We start from the raw sequence: 24926 nt of genomic DNA, 5'->3' as shown, positions 1-24926 counted from the left end.
CTAAGGGAAGATTTGAAAAGAATGAAAGACCAAAAAAAAGGTTAGCAGTCGTATGATGGACTGGGAGAGCTGGGGGTAGAACTGGTTGAAGTAGCTTTCAAGGAATATCACTGATTAACTAAGCTTCTTATATTGTTTAGCAAGATACAGTGTGTGCAAGTATTTAATCAATTATATTTCTTAAAAACTTCAAAGATAAAATATAACCATTGTTCATCTATAATTTATTTTTCCCTTATTTCCTGCTTTTACATATTATGTAATCACGCAAAATTCAGTTGCTCCCAATAGTTAATAGAAATAGCAGATCTGTCACTTAGAATAAGCATCCATTTAAATATACTAAAATAGTGTCTTACAAGAAGATTAGACAAATAGTTGCATCCCATTTCATTTTAAACAGCTAGACCAATACAAATATACACAATGTGCAAATTTAAAGTGGACAGATGGTATGTACATTCATCAATCACAAAGAAACAGACTTGCAAATGCTCGCTCATGTCTAGAACTCTCTTCAAGAGTAAAGCCTGCAAAACGATCTATAATAAAATGAAACAAAAACACGGACAGATAAAAAAACAGCCTGCGACCCAGGCATGACAAATTAGTGACACAGGAACATCCAGGCAATCCAATGGAAAGATTAGAGACAAAGCACAAAATGAAAAATGGCACATATAATATATATAATATATTTATAAGACATCTGAGCAGCTTGGTATTGAACAGGAAGTATAAAAATGAGTCCCAGTTAGGACTGAAAGCACAGTGATAAGTTAGGCGACGCCTCACTTCAGTTCTGGTATGAGCTGAGACCAGCTGATGTTGGCCATGCCCAGCTCCTCGTCATCCAGGCCTGAGAAACTGATGTCCACCAGGATCTTGCTCAGGCTGTCGTTCATGGTGTCCAAGATGAGACCTTCTGTGAGCGAGCGGTTGGCCGCAGCAGCGCCCCCTACCTGCAGCTCGCGGGAGCAGGATCGGGCAGGAGGGGAGTGGGGAGCGGACGTCAGGAGCTCGCGGGGGGAGCTGAAGAGAGGCACGTCCTTGAATGGTGTACTGCTGAAACTGAAGGGGGTGTGATTGTGTCGCTGAGGGGTGAGGGTGGTGTTACGGGGCGTGCGAATGGGGCTGAAGTCCAGCACGCTGTGACCCTCCTTCCCCAGGGGTGTAAGCCTCCACGACTCGGGCAGTGTGGCGGGGGGCTTGCTGGGGGTGGAGGAAGCAGGGCGGGTGCTTTTGATGGGAGTCTTGAAGGCGTACCCTCTGCACGGGCTGTCGGACTCGGGCTTTGGTTCTGCATCGGCGTCCTGCGTGTCCTGGAATGCGGAGAGGTCGGAGGCCAGGCCCGAGTCGAACAAGGTGCTGTCAGGGTAGAGCAGCACGGGCTCCTCGCTGGAGGGAGTGGCCAGGCGCTGCTTTCGACGGGAACCACCGACCTCCTTCCTGCTGTGGCCCGGCCCAAACTCATGGGACAGCGCGGCATCGAACGCCTCCTTCTTCGCTGAACTGTGCAGTGGGGCACGCTGTAGGACCTGCTTGGCACACAGTATACACAGGGAACTTAATTTCCCACAATGCCATGTAATATTTAACTGAACAAAACTAAACAATTATGTCATATTCAAATCTGAAAATTAGAGTTTTTTTTAACAAAAAAACAGCCCAGGCATGAGTGGTTAATAGTACAGGCCAGTCTTTACCTTAGGAGCTATTCGAACCCTCTTACCCCCTCCCTGGACACCAGCAGTTGAAGAGCTACAGTTCGGCTGTGGTGCAGCCAGGGGGAGCTGTGCAGAGGGCAGGAAGAGAGAGGGGGCGAGGGGAAGCTGGATGGGGACCAGGTAAGAGTCGGTGCGAGGCAAGAGAGGTTTCATCTTTCTCTCTGAAATCGGGATGCAGAAAAATTGGGTCAGGGACGCCGATAATTTGAGACCTAAGGGGGGGAAAGCCTGAAATGTACTGCCCGTTTTTATCCTCAAACGTCCATCTCCCCAACTCACCTGTGGTATTTGGAAGAATTGCTTTCCTGACTTCCGGAATGACACGCTTCAGAGGCTGTGGGAGATAAATTATGTTAAAGACATGCATTCACTCAGTTCTGGAGGTGAAATGTTCATCTGCCTCCAACAACTGGATAACCTGACCTAAACTTGCATAGAATGGAAAAGTTACTGAAGTCGGCAATAAGGTGACAATGAAGCCTGCTTTCTACTGCTCTGTCTCTCCTTTCTTCCTGAAACATTTCAAAAGTAACCATAAAGAAAATGCAGATGAAACGTAAGATCTGGCTCCCTGGCTGTGCTGAAGACTGATTGATGGTTGAAGAGCAGCCTTACTTGTTGCTCACAGACCTGCACAGTCTGTGGGGGAGTGGAGGCAGTCAGGTCTACCACAGGCTAATGGAGGAGGTGGAGAAACAGTGCAAAGTGAGAACAATTATTTTATATTATGAAACCTACATATCAGTAATAATAATTATGAAGAACAATAATTAAAATATTTGTATGGTTTGATTGGTATTTTATATAATGTCCTAGGAGCCCAAAATCCTTTTTGAGGTAAACATGGTTTTTATGATAAGCTTGCAGTGAACAGGTCTGACAGCTTGACAGACAAATCCACATCATGATTGGATTCCAGCAGAAGCACCCACCTTGTAGACCTGATCTAGAGTCAGGCAGCGGTTGGCCTCTGGACGAATGGTCCAGTAGGATATCTTGCCATCCTGTGAGGTCTCCCGGATGAACATATCATGCAGGGAGAGGTTGTGTCGGATGGAATTCTAAGGGTACCGTAAAAATAGTCTCTTATGGAACAAACTCTTATGGACAGAATGATTTTCTCAGAAGATAGTTCAGATATTCTCACAAAAGTAACCTGCTGTTTTGGTAAGGTAGTTAGGTGTGCTACGTGCTATTATAGTCTGTTTTCTCCAGTCTACTCAGGGTATGTTTACCTTCCAGCCTGGCTTGGCCACATTTCTGAAGTATGTGAAGTGGTCCTCGATCCAAGTATAGATTTCCTTCAGGGTCATCCTCCTGTTCTTCTTGCTATTGATGGCAAACTGGATCATAGCCATGTAAGAGTAAGGGGGTCTCTCCGACTGAGGGTCCTTAATGCCACACAGTCCCTCGTCACAGCCTCTGGGTGGCTGAACGAAAAGGTACAGAGTTCAAAGTCAAATTTCTGCTTAATACACAAAAAATACATATATCGGCCCATACTCAATGTGGAGCTTTAAAAAAGAAGCGTCTATCCAATCAATCCCAACTCGCTATTGTTCAAGACCTGACATTACTGCATGGTTCTTATTGCGCATAACTGGCACAAATAATCTCATACTTCTGCCATTTCCCACTGACAGCTACTGATAATTTTGAAGATATATTTCACCTTTAGGCAAAATAAGTAGCTTCCTTCAAAATTACACAAAGCAGAACAGATCACATTTACCAATATTCACTATTCTCCAGAGAATAACAATAAAGTGAGAATATAATCCTGAAACACCAGTTGTGTACTACCCTCCTGAGTAGTACACAACTGGGGGGGGGGGGTGCAATCAATCAGTGTGCTGACCTGGTGAAGCTGTGGGCAGGACTCCTGATTCTCCTTGTTATGGTCTTTCTTCCCAGGGTTAGGTGCTAGTCCATCTGTACTCATCCCCCCCAACCATTGGATATTGGTCAGACTGTCATCCAGTGGGTTGCAGTCAAGCTCCTTGTTCACTGATAAATGAGAAACAGAATTATGTTATTTGCCTATTTGGGTGTTGGACTTCTAATTTCCATAGAATGACTTTTAAAATTTTGTTTCAGTTTCTTAAGAAACATATAGTGACCTTGTATTTTTCAAGAGGGAAAAAAATCCAGAAAACAAGACTCACAATGTTTCAATGGGATTGGAGGGTTGGCATCCATGATGCATTCGATTCCATCTCTAAGAAGAATTCCTCCCCCTGGCTTTGTGTTGACAGCAATAGGGTTTCCAACTGAACTATCCCCGTCTCCTAGGGTGGGCACGCAGAGCGACTCCGGCCAATCCTCCAAACATCCACTTCCGCCACTCAGCAAGATGAACTTATTGGGTCCCAGGGGCCCACATTCCTTGCCTTTTGCAGTGAGGGCACCAAGGACACTCTGGAGATCTGCAGTCTTGGGTATAACCACAACTTGTGTGTCAGGTAATGTTGGGTGGTCAATGATGCGGATATTGTTAGGGAAGCACCGGGTGCCTGAGAGTGCTGAAGTTTCTTTGTTTTGTAGTCCATCTGGCTCATCATGGGAGACCTCCGGTTCGGTTTTTGGAAAGGGGAGCTTCCTCCTCTTGAGGATTAAAGGCCTTCTGGGGCTCTCTTTCATCCTGCTTAGATGTCAATCACTGGCCTTCTCAGCTGGCTAAAAGACCGGCACATAGAACACTGAACATACGGTGAAAGGCATATCTCCCTCTCTATAAACATCTGAATCAAGTTCTCATATGCGCATGTGAATTTAATTTTGCCAATAACTAAAAACATTCGCCAAAGAAGCCGAGAGAAAATTACGTTCTGTTTATATGTCTGGCCATTGTAACTCCATTGTTAACCTAGCTAGCATACCTGTCTTGATGCGATGACAGCAAGCAACTCTCAATTCAGTTAGCTAGCTAACGATCGCCGAATTGGAAATCAATGGTTGCAAAATTAAAGCAATGCAGTTTCTCTACGCTTGGCACAACACCACCTAAATTACATAAATAAGTATGAAACCCGGGAAGTTACAGATAATTAACCGGAAATGAAGTTACCGCAACTGAAATAACGTTGTTTAGTTAACTAACGAGCTAGTCTATTTTCCAGAATAATTTAAACTCGAATTTTAAAATACAGTATTAGCCGTTGATGTGACGTATCTATACATATGTCTTCTAGAATGGGATGCCGTTAAACTGATTTTAATGAGTGGTAGCTAACACAATTTGGTAGATTAGCTAAGTAACTTGGCTAACGTAGTGTAGCTAAGTTAGCTTCTGCTAGCTAGCGAATATCTCTCGGCAAGTATCGCGTCGCCTGATTTTGGCATGTTTCCGTCATTTAATATGCCTATAGTACTGTACACTACCTTGCATGAATTAATGAGTTCCCCTTATTTAGCTAGTTAGCTAAACAACTTATAACGTTACCACTAGCACATTGTCACTTCATGACAGGCCATGCACTGTTAGAATGCAATGCTAGCTTGCAACACAATAAAGGACACTTTGATAAAGCATCAAACCTTCATAGTAAGAGTATAGCCTTTTAATCGTTAATTATTTTCTTCCTTACAAGGCGTCTTAACTATCAGTTCCAATATTAAGAAAAAATACGTCCACTCCCTGCTGTCTTCTGATTTTATGGTGATTTGAATTTTAGCGCGCACCACTGTAAGCAGTCACAAGTACTTTGTTCCCAGACTCCTTTTCCTAATAGCGATGGCTGTAACCAATCACAATACCGTATTTTGTAGGCTACTCCAACCAATCCAATCAAAGGGCTAAGTTTCAGGGATGCGCCCTTGTTGGCGCGTGTATATTTAACTGATGGTACATGGCTGTACACAGAACGCTCATATATAAGTCATCTACGTTTGTTTTTTTGCAAGAAAATTATGTACAGATCAGTTCACGAGATCCTAAGCAATACAGACAACGCAGGAGGTTGATATTAAAAGTAATAAAATAAAAGGAGGAAAAAATAATCACAGAAAGACTTAAAAGAGTACATACATTTATAGCTAGTTTTTACAGTTTTGAACTGGAGAAAAACAAAATGGACTTAAAATACTGTTATGATTCCTTAATAAAAACAGAAAAAAAGAGGTCTCTTGTTTGAAAAATGACATGTATGTATATGGCACATATCCAAAATTGTACTGTTTGGATGCTTTGTGGTAAGAGATTCGAGAAACAATCATATAATAAATCCAAATAGTATATTTTTGTAATACAGATTAAAATATGAATACGTGTGGTTTATAGTAAATGCAGATAGCTCTTGGCAAAACTTTCTAGCAAGACAGCAATACCGAAACAGTAATCTATGTACGTAAGCTATTATATAGCCGCGTTAAATAAGCCAGAGCGACAGAGAGCGAGTTTATCTGCATGAAGTGGCTGCATAATTTTATGTAAATGTAATTTTAAAACTGCACGTACAAGAGCTAAATGTATTCAGTTAAGGTTCGTTAAAATATTTAAAACCAACAGGCTTGATAGAATTATAAGTTTTATATTAAAGATATTATAGATTGTCAGTCCCGGTTCTCCAGATCAGTGGGGTGGCGGTAAACGCACAACGTTGTTGGCCACCATCCATACAATAATTTAAATAAATAAATAAATAATTCTTTAACGTAGTAGCGACGCTATGGTTATATACATAACCTTATACCATAAACAAAACTATTGATGATAAAAACTAAACTAGCGCCTTCTAAACGTCGTTTAACGTTATGTAGTCATGTAGCTTGCTGGTTACGCAAATGTTTTAAATATTTAGGGTCAGTTTGAGTACACGGTTTGAACTACTGTATCTGAACTTGGCTTGTTTCTGAAACAATAATGTAATTCTCCGTAAGAACACTAGGTGGCGCAGAGGCACAATTGTATTGCCAGCACGGTGTAAAGCAGGGGTGTCACCCAGTATGGGTGCAGGCTTTTGTTATAGCCCAACACTAACACACATAATTCTACTTATCAAGGTCTTGATTGAAGACCATTAATAGTTAATTAGTTGAATCAGGTGTCATTGTGCTGGGCTAAGACAAAAACCTACACCCACACTGGCCCTTTTCGGATAAGATTGGACACCTCTGGTGTACAGGAACCAAAACGGAAGAACGGCAGTTCAACATTGACATTAGTCCAACATGGCATTACAAATATAAGCATTATTTAAAGATACTGTGTATTTATTGCTTCTCGGTACATGCACAGAGTCTGAATGCTGCCAAATTAGCCTACATTGTGTATGTTTTACACATAATTATAGTTTATAAGTGTGTAGTACTTTGTTCCATCTTCAAAACGTGTGGAAGACTGGCATTCTGTTTAATGTTTATTTTTGTGTCTGCACTTTGAAATCTTGGTACAAGCTCACGTTACCTTTAAAGTATTCAAATTTTGAATATATATTTAAATATGAGATGGCTTGGAAATGGCAACTTCAGTCTCTTAAATAGGATATATATATATTTTAAAGATCTTTTCATGTTTAGCCAGACCATTTTGTTACTGCATGACAGAAGTATAATGTTGAGTTATGCACTTAGTATAAAAAGACAATCATTACTCGGAAAAGAGAAGTTATGTTTCCTTTAATCTATTGATTAAATACTCATGAGAATAAAATGTAAAATAAAAATATTTTGTTTTACATTACTATGTTTTATTTCTATGTCATCTGGTACTTATATTTTATTGTCAATGTGACTTGACTCAATAGTTTTTTATGTTTATATTATGTCAATTTAAAAAGAGGGTTAAATTGAAGTCTGTTCAACTGAGTATATTGGTGGGGCGGCATAATATATGGTGACATTCGCACAGCCCCGCAGAGTTTATGACATGCAACGCACATGCGTGCCACACTTGTGTCATGGCCAATCACAATGACATTACAAAAACTGTTACCCAATGACAAAGCCCGTTACAACTTCGTGTGGTTAGCAGGGCAATAGAACTCTTTTCCCTTGGAGTAAAAGAGAATCGCCGACACAGGGAGGCCATCAGCTGGGGGATCCATAGCAACCACGGATAAACATGAGTTACTACAGCATCAGGTAAGCAAGCTGCCTAGCTACACAGTTGTCTCTAGGCGTTTTCCCCATGTGGTTTCCTAAATTAATGAAAGAGAAACGATTAAAAACACATTTCTGAAAGACACGTATCGCTTAACTTCAGTTCTGAGAAGCTATTGTTACTCATTTGACTAGAAAGCTGCCTAATTTGCAATATAAAGTATGCTACCGCGCTAACGTTTTCCAGAAACCACTTGACTAGAACTACTTGTGGTTTCTGCACTGTAACCACGAATTAAAATAACCTATTGCACTACTTAACGGTTAGAGTTTTTCCAGAAAGCTGTTGTTCAGCTTTAGCAGAAATATCAACCAGAACAATTCGCACGCGCTAAATTACGTTATCTGTAATTCCGATTGAACCCGATTTAGCCAATAATGGTTTGCAGGTCAGCGCTAACGAGATTACATGCAACGAGCTAGCTAGCTTCACTAGCTAATTTTTGAGAAAGTTGCTAGCTAATTGGATTGTTGGGTGTAATTTGCGACATGGTTAGCATTCTGTAACTGGTTAAATAGTTTTCTGAGAATAATAAAAGTGGCTATAGCGCACTAATTTGTACTATTAGGTACGAGCAAATAATCACTTGATTGGACGCTAACGTTAGCATGTTATCGAGTCTTTTGTTTCTTGATTACCTTGCTACCTGGGTAGTTGGCGCAAGCGAATTATTTTAGCCAGCCCACGGTTCATGGTAGCTTTCCTATTCATATTACTAAGTGGCTAGGTAAGTTGCCGAATCAATTCCAAGATATTTTAATTTTAACTGAATAAAAGTCACAGAAGAACTTAGATACTGTTAATGGTGGTATAAAACGGAACACATATGCATGCTACTAATCTAGTAGTAAGTGAATTCTGACTAGTACGTAATATAGCCAGTGATAGGTTGCAGTACCAGAGCTGTTTAGAAAACCGTTAATTTTGCTAGCAAGTTAACGTTAGATCTAGCTTATACTAGTTAGCAACTGCGTTAGCTAGCTAGCTGGGCTATGCCCAGGCAGCTGGTATTATTGAACATTGTTAATGTGCCATACATTTGTATGTTTCTCAGTGCGATTATTTCCTAAACCAGACTATGCTAGTCGGGAATGCAATTCCTGTAGTGATATTTTTGATGACGATTCTAGCCTGCGGGGAGAAATTGGTAAACCAGCTAGGTAGACTAACTACCGTGCATTAGCAGCAATACGTTACGGGCTCCATCTGTGACTCGCCCTCAACGAATGTGAAAAACTTCGTTGTGAATTGCATGGTTTCAACAAGGATATGAAGGGTGCGATATCAAACATTTTCCACTTCATTTAACCAGCCCCGTGAACTAAGAAGGAAAATCTCTTTTACAGTGAAGGCCAATGTAGAATGTATAGAGTAATAATATTTAGGGAATGATTAGGTGGCCACATGTAGTCGACAGAACTATTGCCATGTCAATGCACAGCATGTAAACTCTATTTGACTGTGTTAGAAACGGAACCCAAAACAGCACCTTCTATCTAAATGGATTTTGAGTATCAATATAAATAAAAATCATTGAGATTTTACAGTTTTACAAATGGTTAAAATTCAAAATTGACTGTTCACAGCATACCTTGTTACCTCCCCAACCGAATATGCATCCACACTTTCTGTGATAAGTGGACATCATATCTTTAAAGTCTTTATAGGATTAAATTACACTACATTTCCGAAAATATGCGGACACCCTTTCTACTTAGTGGTTTTGGGTATTTCAGCCACACCCATTGCTAACAGCTTCATAAAATCAAGAATACCGGCATGCAATCTCCATTGACAAACATTGACAGAAGAAGTCCCTCGGAGGGTAAGCATTGACAGCGTGAAGCCATGTTGTTCACACAGTATAGCCTATACTCGTTTCGGCCGCGAACACGGGATGGATAGGCCACACACTGCTTTTGCGTGACCAATTTCTACCACATCTTTTTCCCCTTCAATAGACAGAGTTGCACACTTGTGAGGGTTGAAAAGGGTGTCACGTTCTGAAACATAACCCTTGCAGCCTCTCTCCAAAGAAATTCTTACAGTAGACACTCTGAACCCATTTCACCCAACCTTTAGTGAGTCAGAATCCATGTAGTAATTATACCCCGGCAACAATTAGTATGACAACAGTAATGTGATACTCACTCGATTCAGGGACTTTTGGAGAATCGGATTCATCACACCCTTATTCATTTAGTGTCAGTGTTTTTAAATAGGATTTTTTAATTCCTCACAGTTCATGAGTGCATTATGGGAATTACATTACATTTTCTTCTTTACTTAGTCTGGCAGTGTTTTTCAACATACATCATTTATCAATTTACTTCTCTTTTATTCCATAGTTTTCAATAAAGCATTTGTATATGTTTTTAAAATAATAAATTCCACAGGTTGTGCCTGTTTGCTTCTGCCCTTGAAGCAGTATATAAAGAATATTTAATTATTAGTACTTAATTTAAAAAGTAATATAAAGCATCAATTCATTATATTCATGAATATAATTTTTTTCCCATTGACTGTAGCAGTTGTTTAACAACAGATAATCTACAATTTTACAGTTTGTAAGTAGCATCAAGTGGAAACTCTCAGAATGTATACATTCCGTAAAAGTAAGGTCAGTTGTCAGCTGTAGTCAGAGTTCTAATCTCTTAAGCAGGGCAACAAGAACTTGCTTTTATTTTGGAATTAAAAGTTTGCAAATGCATCCTGTTGTGGCTTCAGGGAGCTGTTTGAAGTTACGTTCGACGTCCAGAAGTTGTCTGCGTAGTAGTTCTGCCGCATCTGGAGGCGGGAGAAAGTGGGGCTTTGAAATGCAGACAAAATCTCTCATTGGTCGTATAGTCGATAGTCTTTTGATGGTCGTTTCTTCCAAGGACTGATCAAAAGGTTGCTAATGCAAAGACTTAAAAAAAAAAAAAAATAAAAACGTATAGATACAATTAATGTGAGCAACCTATTTTGAGTTTCAATCTATGCATGGAGATCTGAAACCGAGGTTTTATTGATTTGTTCTGAAAGGAGGGAAACATGAAGAATTTCTGTGCTCCGTCTGTGCTGCTGAATCACTAGGAGTTTGGCATACATTTTAAATGAAATGCAGTTCTGAATTCCTACCCTGAAGGCTGCAGATTTTATACCCACATTCTCCACCAGGCACGCATTCCCCGAAGATGCTCCACACCCTAAATCCGGCTGTACGTGCATGCTGTAGTGTTTTCCTCAACGTCCCTACAGTGTGTTCCCCCTTCAGTCTACAGCCACCTGACCCCTGATTAAATGGAACAATGACAGGAGGTGAAAAGGATGCTTCCTATAACCATCTCCCCTCAAAGGCCGGGAAGCAGACCAACAGCCAAGAGGGAAAGCGAAACACTCCACATTGTCCACGCCAGCGTGTTTTTTTTTCCTGGGTACTTGACTGAGGCCTTGGGGTTCCTTGTTCTGTATCCCTAGTGGATTGGAAGACATAAAACATATTTATGTTTTCAACTTGCAGGGACCATTTTTTAAAGAATATGCCTGCAAAGGAAAAATTCCTGAGCAGTCCTTTTTTCCTGGCTGAAAGGAAGGCTGGCTCCCCTGACAGTGGGTTGGAACGCTGAGCTGTTTAAAGTTGAGTGAACCATGGGAGCATGTTCTAGTGTTACCGTACTTTTGACATTTGTTTAGCTAAGTTTGAGATATTTAAACTTTATCTTGTAAAATGCATTCAAACTTTTTCTTTCACCTCTTTTCTTGGGGCTGCTGTTGTTAATTTCTTTATTTTTTATAGTGGCTGATATCTGGCTTTCCTGGGTATGCTGTGTCTCTGTCTGGTATTTACTGCTTAATCTCTGACATCATTTATTAATCATTTGAATCATTGGGGAGGCCTCTTCCATGGACTATTAGAGGAAATATTGTATTAATATAATGTGTAATGTACGCATTATAGAAAACCATAGTGTTATTATTTGGAATGACCTTCGGTACTTTTTAAATGACAATGCAGTGGAATATAGTGTTTCTTGGAAATAACTGAACTCGTCACGATTCTTTTGAATGTAGTGTTTTTGTTTGCAGTCATTAGATGTGACTTCACACAAGCGCTCGCTCACCTTTCTACAGACGCCGATTACAAAGAGAGCCCTTTGCTCAGATTACCTGTCACTACAAGGTGCAGTAGGAGGGAAAAACAAATAAACTGTTCATACCTGCCTGTAATAACATGCTGTTAATGTCTGTAGTCGTGTTGGAGCATGTCCCTCTTTGCATTCTGTGAGGCTTCCTGTTTGAAGCCTGTCTGAAGTAAATAGACACTCTGGGGACTCACACTCCTGGAACTGTCTTTTGATGAAACATATGGGGACCTAGAAGTAGGTGGAGAGAACAGGTGCAGAGCAAGGAGCCCCTGGCCAGCAGGCTGCCATGGTGCTGTGTGTGTGTGTGTGTGTATGTGTATACGTGTGTGTGTGAGAGAGTGAGTTGTCGGGGGTGGGTGGGTGGGTGGGTTTGAGGTGGGCATTCAGCAGGAGGCTGAGGACTTTGAAAACGGGAGAGGGATCAGCTTGCCTTTTATTCTGTTTGTACAGTCCGGTGAGGGGTGGGTCAATGGGGGTGCTAACTTTGTCCTGACCCACGCTCTTCTTGTTCAAATGGAATTCATCAAGCTTTGATCATTTGATCAACTCAGCTAAAGTACTTTCCTCAATAGTCCCAAGAATTTCTGTTGGGCTGCTATCGCCTTCATCTTGCAGAATTGACAAGGCTGTCCAAGTGAACGGAGCCTACTCGGCCAGTGACCCCAATGGTTCTGAACCTAACAGCACCGCACAATCCATTGCTTGTGTTAGTTTTTCTGCCTTAATGCATGAATGAAAGTAGATCTTTCAGCAGTGTTCTGCTATTCACACAGCTTGGCAGCAAAGCAGGGTTTTCTTGCTTACATATTCAAGTGCTGGAGCATTGTCCATATAAATATTAGTTTTATGCAATAAAGGCTTGCTCGTACTGACTTGCATTAATAGTTATATAATCAAAAAGGTTGTCTTTGGTCAAAAGCCTATACCAGTTCTTTACAGTAAATACGATTGAAATGCTCACTCTGTCCTGCTGCACTACTAATACATCACCTGGTGTTGATATTCAGGTTTTCTCAAGCTGAATTTATATTTTGCTCAGCTGGAGATGTTTTAGAGTTTTCTCCAGCTGAGCTCTTTGCCATAATTGACTATTTATTTGGCTCTTAGGGTCTCTGAGCACTTAATCTCAGCTGTATGCTATGCTTGTGCTCATGTATAAAGAGTAGAGTATAATTTAAATCTATGCAGATACTGCACGATTGGCTTTAATAAATAGGTCCACATGTCTATTATGTACCATCATGGTAAAGAACTGCCAGAAATAATGTTTTAATTGTAAATAGCAGTTACACTTTAGATTATAAGACTACTTATGATTATTTTGATTTTAATTTTTCACAAATTTGGAATGGCCGACGAAAGCCTGTAGTTCTGTCGTATTGCTGAAGCTTCCTGAATTGTTTGGGAGGGGTTCAGGGGTTACCATGCATACCCTTCAGACTGTGCAGTCAGCTGGCTGCTTCTTCTCCATTCTACAGTCTGTCAGCTGAGCTGCTCAAACTCTAAATCTCTGAAATATTTTAAATTGTCACCTTTGATGTTCTACCACTGCGGGGATGGCAGAGTGCTCTGTGGCATCTTTCCTCTTATTTCTGAAAACGCTGAAACATGCATTTTGTTTGACCGCTAGACCTACTGCTCTCTGTGTTCGTATTTTGTGTAAAAAGCTGTATAAATGTCACACTAGATAAATGTGTGTGCAGATAAATTATTGAATGCAATGCTGTGAAAAAGAGCTGAAAGTTTGCTGTTCAGTATAGTCATACTCCAGTTATGGGAGAGCTGCATTGTCTGCAAGTATTTGTGGCTTCCTTTAAGCAAGCAGCCAATTAAGGCCTTGAGAACAAGGTGTGTGGTCTGTAGCCAATCAGCAACTTGAATGAATCGCTGGTGCTGAAACACACCGGAAGCCTGACTACCCTGAGTTTGACGCCTGCGACATAGAGACTTGCGTTGTATTGTCATGGACCAGGACAGTTTGTGTAGGCCGGTGGGATTTGGGTGGAGGCCCACTGCCCTGATAAAGTCCGATCATGCTGCAGCTCCAGTCTGTGGGGCGGGCTGTTGATACTGCATTGTGAATGGATGTGGAGGGACAGCCTTAGGAGCAGTGGTGAGATCCTAGAACCCCCCCCCCCATCGAGCCCCCACCCACACTGGGATCCCAGCTGTCCCTCCCATCAGGCCCCCACCTACACTGGGATCCCAGCTGTCCCTCCCATTGGGCCCCCACCCAAAGGCTTTGCTTGCTGGCATACAGTCAGAGAAGGACTGTAACAGCTGCAGATTCTTCACAGAAGGACTGTGTGGCAGTTTGCAGTGTGCCATTTTGAAGATTGTCCAGATGTTGTCTGTACATTGAGTGAGATAAAAACGATCCACTCCACTGTTTGCTCCCTATGCGTTTGGCTGAGGACCAACTGAAGTCCATGCAGATCTTGTGGCTTGAAATGATGGTTATTCATTTGCTTACCTCATTTCTCTTTCTTCTTCAACCTCTTTGCCTATTTATAAGTTTCCCCTCCATTTCATTCCTCCTTCCTCTTTCACTCTGTCTCACGTTCATTCATCTATTTCTTCTGTGTTGTCCCACTTCTCTTGCCTTCCTTTGCCTCTGTTTTTCCCTTGCTCCTGTTCTCTCACTCCCTAATCCTCTTTTCTCTCTTTACTGTCTCCCTCTCCCAGCCTCTGTCTTCCTCTTTCTCTTACTGGTCTTTCTCTTACTCTTTCCTGTTTTCTCTCACTTATTCCCGCTTTCTTTCCCTCTGTTCGTCCTGCTCTTTTCCTCTCTCGCTTTCACGTCTGCCTGCCTTTCGCAGTCACGGAGAGCCTCTTCGCGGTGCCTGTTTAAGGCTGTGAGGACGACTCGCGCTTCGAGGCATGCTAGCTTCAAACAGGCCAGTGTCTCTTTGAAGAGCTGCAGTGAGACGGGGAGGCGCGACCTTAGGATTACAGTGAGCGGGCGACGAGATCTGCACGGAGTGAGCTTAGGAAGGGGACTATAAACAAATGCACCAGAAAAGGCTATTTTAGGCCTTTGCTAAATGGCGGAGTAGGTACAGGGAAATGGCCAAGAGAATTCTGTGTGCTGTGCTGGTTGGATGACCGGGGAGTATACCGTGGCTGTCTGGACTGTGCATTCTGTGCCATTGGCAGTTTGGATATTCTGTGGAATAATTCAGGGTGGAATGTTTGAGTCAAAGTGGAATTTGAACCGAGTCCTGCCTTTTCTCTTCCAAGAACTGCATGAAACTAGAACTTTTCTTTCAGTTACATTACATGAATAGTCATGACTCACTGCAAAGATATCTGCATTCATTCATTTTATCTAGGCTAGGCACGGAAATGAACAGTGATCGGTTTTTTTAAATATATATATATATATATATATATTTTACATAGCTCTCAGACTGTCTTACATAAATATTATGTGAAATGTTTTTTCAACTCCCATTCTCTCTGGTTAGAATACCCAATCATGTTTTTATCAGCATTCCTTTCTGCAGAGTCTGCTATTGATTTGAGAAAGCATGTGCATGTCAGTACTGTCGGCAGTTACTTTGCATCACACCTCAGTAGTATGCATCCCAACCTTGCACACACACAGGTTGGAGGAAGACACATGAAAGACATTCGTGTGCAGGTTAACGTGGAATTTCAGGTGACCGATAGACCGACAGCGATCACCGATGCGCCATAGGGTACTTGAAACCCTCCTATCCCTGGGTGACGTTTGAGCCAATTCTTAACTGGATGAACTACCCAACAGCCCCTCTTGTCATGAATATTCATAACCAAGAATTTGACTTACCCTTTGTGTTAAATCACTAACATTACAATGCTAATTGGTCCAATTATTTACAAGGTCTCTTCCTACCATACGTAGCCTTCCTCATGCTGTCATGTTGAAATTGTTATGCACAGTATTTCACTTTGGAAAATATTTATGAACATGGCATAAAGACACCAGCAACCCAAACCACCAGGATGTGCATAGCCTGAGTGTTCGAGCAGCTACTTCCTTATACCGTGCAATTTTATCTTTTTTTTTTGTTGCAAATTTTTAAGATCAGTTAAGGCATTGTGTGGGAAGCATGCTTAGCAAGACAGACGGTAGAGAAAAAGTGCTGGCTCTGTTTTTTGTTTTTGTTTTGTCTGGTTCGCCTTTTGTTTTTTTTGCACGTTCATCCTGGTTATGTGAATTCTGTACAGAGCATATCTGAAAGGACTAGCTATAGGTTCAACAGGACTTGATAGCACAGGCAAAGGAGCTGAGCCCCCACCCCCCCACCCCTTCAGATTTAGTTGTTTGAGCAAGAAAGTATGAAATCGAATGCGTATCAATTGTATTATAATAGAAATAGGTTGATTAAAGTCACATAGCTAGGCGTATGTTAAGAAGGCGTACAATTAGGCTACAACTACAGAACGAGAGCCTGTGAAGAAATGAGTCCTCTTCCAATAAAGGATTCAATTTTTTAATTGGTGCTGCGTCATTTATTTTAAAATTGAATTTTGAATTCAAGTTATGAATATGAACCATTCGGAGTTCTAAATGACCGCCATCCCTGGAGTGTTTCCATCTCTGTGGTTCTACTGCAGTTTTAGAACCCAGCCTTATAGGCTTGTATCCAGCATATCTCAGTGCAGTGAACAATGAGCATGTCTCCTGTCCTTTGAGAGATGCTAGTTAAAGTGTTCTGGGCCTGAGCAAGTTCTTCTTCAATCTCCATGATTATCCTCTGTTCTCTGCTAGCATCCGTGCCCTCCTGATTTGTTCTTAGTGTTTTTTTTCTTTCTTCTGGTGTTGCCCCATTTTGCTCATGAGGCTGTATTTCAGGGGAATTCATTTGTGTCACCGCTTGGGTTGTAATCATTCCTGTTTCAGAAGCGTGGTTTTTAAGCCAAATCGGAACCGAGTATTGAGTTTGTGGCATTTCAGATTGTCACACAGGCGAGATGGTTTAATTAGCCGCCTTTAGACAAAGTAACATTAGTGCAGCATGCACGTGAAGGAAAATGCTACGCCCGCATATTTGTTCTGAGCTCCCAGAGCTGTTCTTTCACTTGGATCAGCATGTGAAGTGCTTCTGCCGTTTTAGCGGTGGCCTTATTTACCTGGTCATCTGTGCGCTAAAGCCTGGTCTCCTCTCTTCAGCTGTTAGGCGGGGTAGCGTGATGGGATGTCTGAAGCTGCGGAAATTTGCAGGAGAAATTCATTGCTGTGTAGGTCTTGATTGTTTTTTTTTAATCAAGTTTCGGTTGCAAGGTTATATGAAGTTTTGCTAAAGGCATTGTTCAATCACAGATAAGCCTCTGAAGCCTCTGTGCTCTGTCACGCTATGTTCTGTGTGGTGCTCCCTGTGCCAAGTGATGCAGGATTTATGTGCATCTGAACAGCCTGCCTTTAGATCCTGGACTGAAGTGCATGTGGAGTGAGCGTGAACGTACTAGAGATGTACCCAGAGTGTCTCCTCGGAGGGGAGAGCCAGTGGCACAAAGGATTCCAGTGGGCAGTAGCTGAGTTGGAGGAGGGAGAGTGGACTGCAGTGTGGATGTGTGTGTGTGTGTGTGAGAGAGGGAGGGAGGGAGAGAGGGAAGGAGGGAGGGAGAGAGGGAAGGAGGGAAGGAGAGAGGGAGGGAGGGAGGGAGAGAGGGAAGGAGAGAGGGAGGGAGGGAGAGAGAGGGAGAGAGAAGGAGGGAGAGAGGGAGACGGACAGAGACAGACAGAGCAAGGATGATGACTTTGAGCAGGGCCAAAGCTCAGGTCAAGCAAAGTCATCGTTTCCCTGTTAGTCAGCAGTGGCGCAACAGCCGCGTCATTTCGGCAGATGTTGCATAGGGTTGCTCCGGTAACAGAGCTGTTGCCTATTTATATTCAGCTGTGTGGCCAAAAATGGCTCAGTGTGAAATAATGGATGTCTCCATGTGTTGTTGTGAAGGGATTTCAACCACTTTTATACAGTCCCAGAAGTGATGTCACTGTGTGAGTGTATGAATGTACTCCTTTCCATGTCTTTAAATATTGGGGGAATATATTATTAAATCATGTCGTTTTTTTTGTCCTTTTCTGCCTCTTGTAAAGCCAGCTTGGGCGTGTGTGCTTGAGCACCATTAAAGGGTTAGTGCGCAGTGTTAATGAGGGGGTATCTACCGGGACACGCTGCTATCAATAGAGCCATTTGTACTGGCTTCATTTGTTTTGACAGTGTGTAATTACCCCCAGGTGAGAGTATCCCAGACTGCTGTCTTATGACTGGGAAGACCCTGCCAAGCTCCCTCCTCTCAGACGCACACAGGAGCACCCAGGAGTCCCGGTCTCTCGGCAACGGGAAGAGGGTCCCATTAGCCTCCCGTTTAGCCATCTTTTTTTTTAGGCTTCCTGTAATTGGGCTGTGGGCAGGGAGGCATAAAAGACCTCCACTTCTGCTGCTATAGATGTGGGTGAAGGATCCTGACAGTGATGGATGTGCAGAAAATAGCTGGAGGACAAGGTGCTGCTGAATTTTCCTTTGCACTCCACACGGAGCATTCCTGTTCAGGGAGTATGGCGGCACTACTGGTGCCCGGACAGCTGGCTGCGAAATTGTGAATGTGTCTTTGTTGCAGCAGCCTGGCTTTATAACACACGTGAAATGTGCACAAGCCTAACAAAATACAGTGTGGAGTTGTGTGTGGTGGACTGCAGTTAATACAACCCTGGCCCTGAGGCAGAGGTTGGCAGGGACCCTGGAAGGGCGTTCTGTGAGCTAAGCAATGCCTCTCTATGGGCCGAAGGCATTGTGGTGCTGCTGCGGTCATTAAGATTCTCAGTAGACTGACCCACTCTCAGCGTGGCCAACTGAAACCTTTCCACTTGAATCCCTGCTGGAATACAGTGGGTGTGATTCCTGACTCTAGGATATCTGTAATGGTGGACCCCCCCCCCCCCCCCCCTCCACCCTGAGGGGTGTTTCCTGTTATAGTCCATTCTCCACAGCTATGATTTCCGCATTGTGCTTCTGTGCCAGAATCGCGGTGGGTCTGTGGGTTTGGTCTGCTAAGATGAGCAGTTTCCTACTCCGGTATGGTAGAAATGGGAAGTGAGAAGGGGAGTCGTGCATGTCTGGGTGCAGAAGGCCCCCGTTGACTGCAGTGGAATGTGACTCTTTAAACCCACTGGTGTGGAGGGCACGGCAGGCTGCGTTTCACTCTCAGTGAGGAACAGTGAGGAGCGGCCCATGTGCTACCGGTGTTGTGGCTCTATGCATGGGCTTGTTCTTCTCAAGGGCCCTCCTGTGGTTTGATTTCAGTAAAGGCCGTCTCTGATGTCAGCAAGTCTGAGGCCATGCTTGTCGTCACGCACTGCCAGTGGCAATGGCAGTGGAAGGCTCCATTCATACTGCAGTACAGTTACCATGCGCTGTTCATCTCAGACCTGTATGAACCAATCAGGCAACTTGCACTCCATAGCGAAACGCTACGATTGGTTCAGGTCCATCAGGTGGCTCGGTGAAATTAGCACATTTTTTGGAGTGCTAAAACAAATGGATGTTTTGGAGGTGCCAGTCCCCTTTGGGGCTGTCAGGCACTAGCTGAAATGCGTCCCCCAGGGCCTCTTGTTTGCTCTTGAACTGAATGTGGATCTCTGTCTGTGGGTGAGAACCATGAGAGAGAGAGAGCAAGAAAAATGGCTTTATGACTAAGAACTTACAAGTTGTGTGTTGCTTTTCGCAAGTTGCGGTGTATAGACCTAGAAGTAAAATAATGTTAATGAGAATATTAATAGGTGTGATTGCTCAGCAGATAAACTGTTGAAGAGAACTCATTCAGTGAATATAAGAAAAGAGAAGGAAATGGTGAGAGTGAGCAAGAGAGAGGGGAGAGGTGGGTAAGAGAGAAGGAAATGGCTCGCAAAGGGAAGTTCTCGGGCTGGTGCTGTGTGCGTGCGGCGTGCGGCGTGTTGTCTAGTGTTAGGCTGTGTGTGTGAAAGCAGAGCGTGAATCTGCATGTCTGTATGTTCTGCACCGCGTGCTAAATTTGTGCGTGTGGTGAACGTCGCCGTGGAGACGGTGCACGCTACACCTCGCCGTCGTGGGCGCCGGCCCGTAGTCCCCGGGGGGTTCCGCCCGGCTCCCTCCCGGCAGCCGCAGAGCTCCCGCCTCAAAAGAGCCTCTCCGCCGAGCTCCCGTCCACCCGCGCCATGGACACCGTAAAGACCGGCGCCCCGCCCGCCTACAGCCGCTGGTCCTACAGGTAGGCCGCCGCGGGCCCGCTCCGGGCGGCGCTGCCGCTTCCTGCGCCGTCGCGTCTGCGGGGTCCGCTATCGCTGCAGCGGCGCGCTCGTTTCCTGCCCGCCCTTCTGCTTCGGTCCGCTCCCCGAGCGCTTTCCCACCTCTCTGCTGCTCCGTCTGTGCCCGACCTCGCCTGTTTCTTCCTCTGTCTTTCTCTTCCTCTTCCTCGCTTCATTGTGCGGTGTTGTTTGTTCAGGGCCTCGGGTCACAGTGCTACGGGTCTGGAGGTGGGACCAGAGCAGGCTGGGACTCTGCACAGTGTAGGGGCCCTTGTTAGCGTGTGGCTCACTCTAGGCTCGCATACAGTAACTGGGGAGCCGTTTGCTACGTCGGCTTTTAAGTCATTTGCGGACACAGAAAGCACCAGACTTGTCTTTGCTCTAGATTGTGATTAATTGAAATGCATTTGCTTTCTCTGAATGGCTGTCGGCTACAGGCTGCTCTAAATAAGATTGATCTTCCTGGCTCTGCAGACAATGGGCTTCAGAGTTTTGTGCTTGGCTGTGTTAATAAATGTGAATATAATTCATCCCCCTGGAGTTTTATTTCAGACACCTGGCCTATTTTAGGGCATATTGCTTAAATATAGATGGTCAGAGGAAGTGAACAAAGGGCTTTGCTGTTATGTGCAATTTGACTTCTGCTGCATTTTGTACGTTTTGGCTCTGCTTGGCTTTTACTGGTCTGGTTTCACTCTGTCCTGCGTTCGGTACTTAGAGAATTTATCATTCTCAACATAACTTTTCACCTCATTTCCTTTGCCTGCCGCTACTAACTTCTCTAGGGAACATAAGCTTCCTAATCTCTGTGATGTTACCAGCATATTTTAAATAATCCTCTTCCGAAATTTCCTACGGTGCGCTCTCCTGCCATCTGCAGTGTTTAGCTCTTGCTGAAACCGTTTGCCGTCCCCAGGGGATTTTAACTAATGATCTTTTTCTCATTCGGATAATAACTGGCAGGGATGAAAATGAGATTGCGTTCGTTTTGATCTGCGGCGTTAGACGTGTGACTCACTCTGTTTCGATGCGGTGTCAATTAACCACATTCTTTTTACATTTGTTAATAGCTTGCTCTCCATGGTTTCAACAAAGAATTGATCGGGTTCAATGTGGGTTTTCATTAAATGGGTGACATTTGGCAGGTGTTTTATTTGCAGTTGGGGAGCTTTCTGGGAGACCCAGGCAAGCCTGTAATCTTTGAACTGCTGAATCACTGAATATCCAAACAGCCAAAGGAGTATCTTAATGTGGAACATGGGAATTTCTCTCTTTATTTCGAGTTGTTACAGAAAATGGCTGCTAACCGGTTGCCAGTGTGTAAATATTTACACGCAGTGCAATTGTCTTTGGCGGTTACACTCACAGCCGAGGGCCGTAACGTGGAGTAGCTTTTAATCAATGACTCAGGCAGCACGGAGTCGACGGTGGTGGGTCCCCATGGCGACCCAGAGCTGTCACCCAGGGTCTTGCGTTGTCACCCTGCCTGTTACAGAGCAATGAAACATTCATGCTGTGTGTCTAATAACATGGTTTTGTGTTGGAAACGTGGCCTGTATAATTAAACGCACGGCGCAAGGTTTCCTGCCCGTTCCCCATGCCTGCGTCACCAGGCACAAACGCTGGCTTCACCGGGGATGAACTACAGTAGAACCTCAGGGATACAGCCTTCAGAATGTCAGACTGACCAGCCAGCCGACCTGGGCATGAGCCCGGAAAGAGCCATGCAATTACGCTTTCTCCAGGTCTTTATTATAGATTCTCTTACTATTACTTTACTAATGCAAACAAGTTGAGAGCTGAATGGAAACAAGCCACATTTTCCATCAGTACAAAGCTGGAAATGTACCTCCCACTCTCTGTGACCGTGTTATGATCGGTATAAAATCAGCAGACTTTCGAGGGGTGGCCGTTTTCAAGGGAGCGGCATAAAATCACCGAAAACTGCAGTATTTACTGTGGACAATAGAAAGACATTGTCAGGTTGTTGTTTGAAACATTGTAACTTTGTTGTCTGAGGATGAAATAATTTATTAGCAGTGCTAGAAGCAGTTTGTGTTGAGCTGGGCGCTAAGATGTTGCCTAGCTGTCAGCGGACTGCTGGTCCCCTTTCAGCCTAGCACATTTCTTGGTCAGCAGCTGTTGGTTTCTTTGTAACTGACGCACATAGCCTACGTTCTTTGACATAGTATACTAAGTTCCTAACAAGCCATTTTTTATTTAATTTTTTATTTTAAGAGCTGTAATGGGTATGCCGCCCCACCAAGGCGTAACTTGGTGGGATGGCATAGCTGCCATCTCAATTGGTTTTTAAGTTCATTAATTCATGCCAAAAAAGATGGTTGTATCCCCTATTTTCTATCCCAGTTTCAATGTCGGTTATCTTTTGGAAATCCGCCTTTGTACAGTTAGATGTTTTAACCTTCTCCACATCCCATGCTAACCTGCTGTTTTGTGTTGTGTGTTCTGTGCGTGTTGTCGTCTGTGTCGGAACCCATGAAGACCCTCAAGCTCTGCCAGCTTCTCCTCTGCCTCGTCAGCAAGGTGAGCAGCTCCCCCCTTTCCCCGCCATCGTCCCCTGCACCAGCACTGTGGCCCACTCTCCCCCTGTCTTCCTGTGCTCCTCTTCCTCGGTCTTCCTGATTTAAGTTAAGCCTCTTATGGTTGGATTTTGCTCTAAGTGGCATTACAGACTGAGTGTGAATTCTGAGCAGCACACTCCCCTGTGCTTTGTGCCTTGTGAGAGGACGTGAAAGCTGAACTACAGCAGGTTTATGGGGTGGCCACATAGTGTGCTTCCTGTTGTACTTCAGTCTGGCCTGGAGGCAGCAGTGAAACGGTCAATAAATCCATCTTTATCTGGCTTTACCGCTATTTACTGCCCTGCCACCAGCGAATATGACCTAACGGGCAGGTTTTGATTAGAGCCGCGGCCTAATTGGCTTTAGACGGGCCTTATTTCCAGCCTCGTTTCCCTGGTCGCACACGCCGCATGCGTGGAGGTGGTCTGAGAGCTCTGCTGCGCTGGTATGGAGGAGCTATCTCCCCGCCACGCCTGACCTTGTTTGGTCCGTGGGGAATTGGCACATGCTACGAGCCAGCAGAGGCCACCCAGGGTTCCCTCTGTGTGGAGAACCAGCCGACCCACCTGGCTTGCGTGTGCGGGGGTAGCGACTGGCTTGCGGTCCAGCGTGTTACAAGATGTCTTCCTTTCTGCCCCCACCCCTCCGGCAGTATAATGTGCTTCCCGCAGGTCTAATTACCTCTCTGTCCACTCTTTGTCTCCAGGGCCTGTGGGGCTCCGTAATAAGTCCTCTGTGGGCTTCTCCCCCTGACTGTTTCACTGCTTCTAGAGAGATTGCTCCCCTTGACCAAAAGTAGTGTACAGAATGATCTAGGCTACTTATCTAGGCAGGGTTGTTGATAAATGGTGGGCCTAAATGGGCTGAATGGCCTGTCCTTGTCATTGTGTATTCCAGCATGTTGTTGTTGAAAAGGTGTTCGACGTGGCTGCGGTCCTCAGAGGGCGTGTTTTGTTGGCCGGTCTCATGTGATCTTGGATGACAGCTGGTTTTCCCTTGGTGACGTGATGACGTCATGCTGTGCAGGGTGGTGTAACAGAGGAACCGGTGCCAGGCTAATGAACACAAAGGGAGAGAGAGAGAGGTGCAAACTGTCGTGAAAGGAAGATTGTATTGGTAGACTGTGGAAATAACATACCCCCTCAGAAATGGAATAAACTGCCATATATTGCATACCTAGCAATATATTGACCTTTTAGAAAATTTATTGGTGAATATATTACACAGCCCTGGCTTTTTTTGACAGTAGATTTTGCAACATCTGAAAGTACCTGTTGTCTAAAGTATATATTTGGCCATACTGTGAAGTCCAGTATTTTCTGACTGTGACCATGTGTATATTTTTCCATTATACTGTCAGTATATACCGTTATCTCTGGGTATTATTGAAGAGCTTGTATTGATTGGTTTGTAGTAAAAATGCAATATGGTGTCTTTGTGTTTATCAGATTTTTAGTATATTTTTCTGCAGTTTCTGATGTCGCAGGTACACGTTGTTGTGGTACTGATATAGCCTAGATGCTACGTATGACTGATCTGAGGTGGTGACCAGCACAGCACAGTATTAGATTGTGGTTTGTATAGCTAGTGTGTTCCATCCAGTGCTTCACAGTCAAATTCCAACACCTCCAATATGTGGGTGGGTCGGTGGTTGACCTGGGTGATGCATGGTGGCCATTTTGAGCCAGAAGCACTCATCAGCTGAGGTGGAGAGGGAGGAAATTATAGAGCCAGTTGAAATGGGGGATGATTCGGTGGCTATGTAAGGAAAGCCAATTTGGGAATTTTGCCAGAACACCAGGGGACTCCCCCTTTTCTTTGTGATAAGGGCCCTAGGATCTTTAATGACCGCAGTTTAACATCTGGGTTTAATGTGTCATCTGAAAGGCTGCACACGGTGCCCCCTTCACTGAGGCGAGATTTTGTTTGGGTCACAGGGAAGACCGTCCCCTACTGGCCCATCAACACCACTTCCAGCAGCAATTTATTTTTCCGAGGTCTCCCATCCATGTGCTAACCGAGCCTATCCCTGCTTATCTTCAGCTACTGTAGGAGTAGCATATACAGTGGTATGGCTGCTGACAATAGGCTAGGATTGCAACAGTTTGGAGGTGATTC

The 24926-nt window shown here is 43.9% G+C and overlaps 2 protein-coding genes across 8 annotated transcripts in view; one reads left to right on the top strand and one right to left on the bottom strand.

Moving 5' to 3' along the window:
* Positions 1-207: 207 nt before the first annotated feature.
* LOC118232195 (forkhead box protein M1-like) lies at positions 208-5449 on the bottom strand. Of its 4 annotated transcripts, none has more exons than XM_035426941.1 (9): positions 5409-5449; positions 3893-4403; positions 3586-3734; positions 2963-3157; positions 2660-2788; positions 2343-2402; positions 2007-2061; positions 1707-1888; positions 208-1538 (listed from the first exon to the last, which is right to left on the bottom strand). In XM_035426941.1, exons 2-9 carry the CDS (start codon positions 4365-4367, stop codon positions 792-794), a joined length of 1992 nt encoding a protein of 663 aa, XP_035282832.1. In that variant the 5' UTR covers positions 4368-4403; positions 5409-5449; the 3' UTR covers positions 208-791. The 4 variants fall into 4 exon arrangements, with proteins under 4 accessions (XP_035282832.1, XP_035282830.1, XP_035282829.1 ...); XM_035426939.1 differs by having other exon boundaries at positions 4607-5443; XM_035426938.1 differs by having other exon boundaries at positions 5265-5443.
* Positions 5450-7666: 2217 nt separating this feature from the next.
* zmp:0000000711 (tubby-related protein 3) overlaps positions 7667-24926 on the top strand; it is a 33637-nt gene continuing 16377 nt past the window's right edge. The window contains exons 1-2 of one of the 4 annotated variants that reach the window (XM_035427502.1): positions 7667-7808; positions 22729-22770. In XM_035427502.1, the coding sequence (XP_035283393.1) occupies positions 7789-7808; positions 22729-22770 (62 nt within the window). In that variant the 5' untranslated portion in view covers positions 7667-7788. Of the gene's footprint in view, positions 7809-19867; positions 20190-22728; positions 22771-24926 lie in introns of those variants that run through there. The other 3 variants (XM_035427501.1, XM_035427505.1, XM_035427503.1) reach the window with 3 other exon arrangements.

This window comes from Anguilla anguilla, chromosome 7, assembly GCF_013347855.1.
Source record: "Anguilla anguilla isolate fAngAng1 chromosome 7, fAngAng1.pri, whole genome shotgun sequence".
Taxonomy (NCBI): domain Eukaryota; kingdom Metazoa; phylum Chordata; class Actinopteri; order Anguilliformes; family Anguillidae; genus Anguilla; species Anguilla anguilla.
The sequence above is the reverse complement of the archived record's forward strand: the minus strand, read 5'-3'. Positions and strand labels throughout refer to the sequence as shown.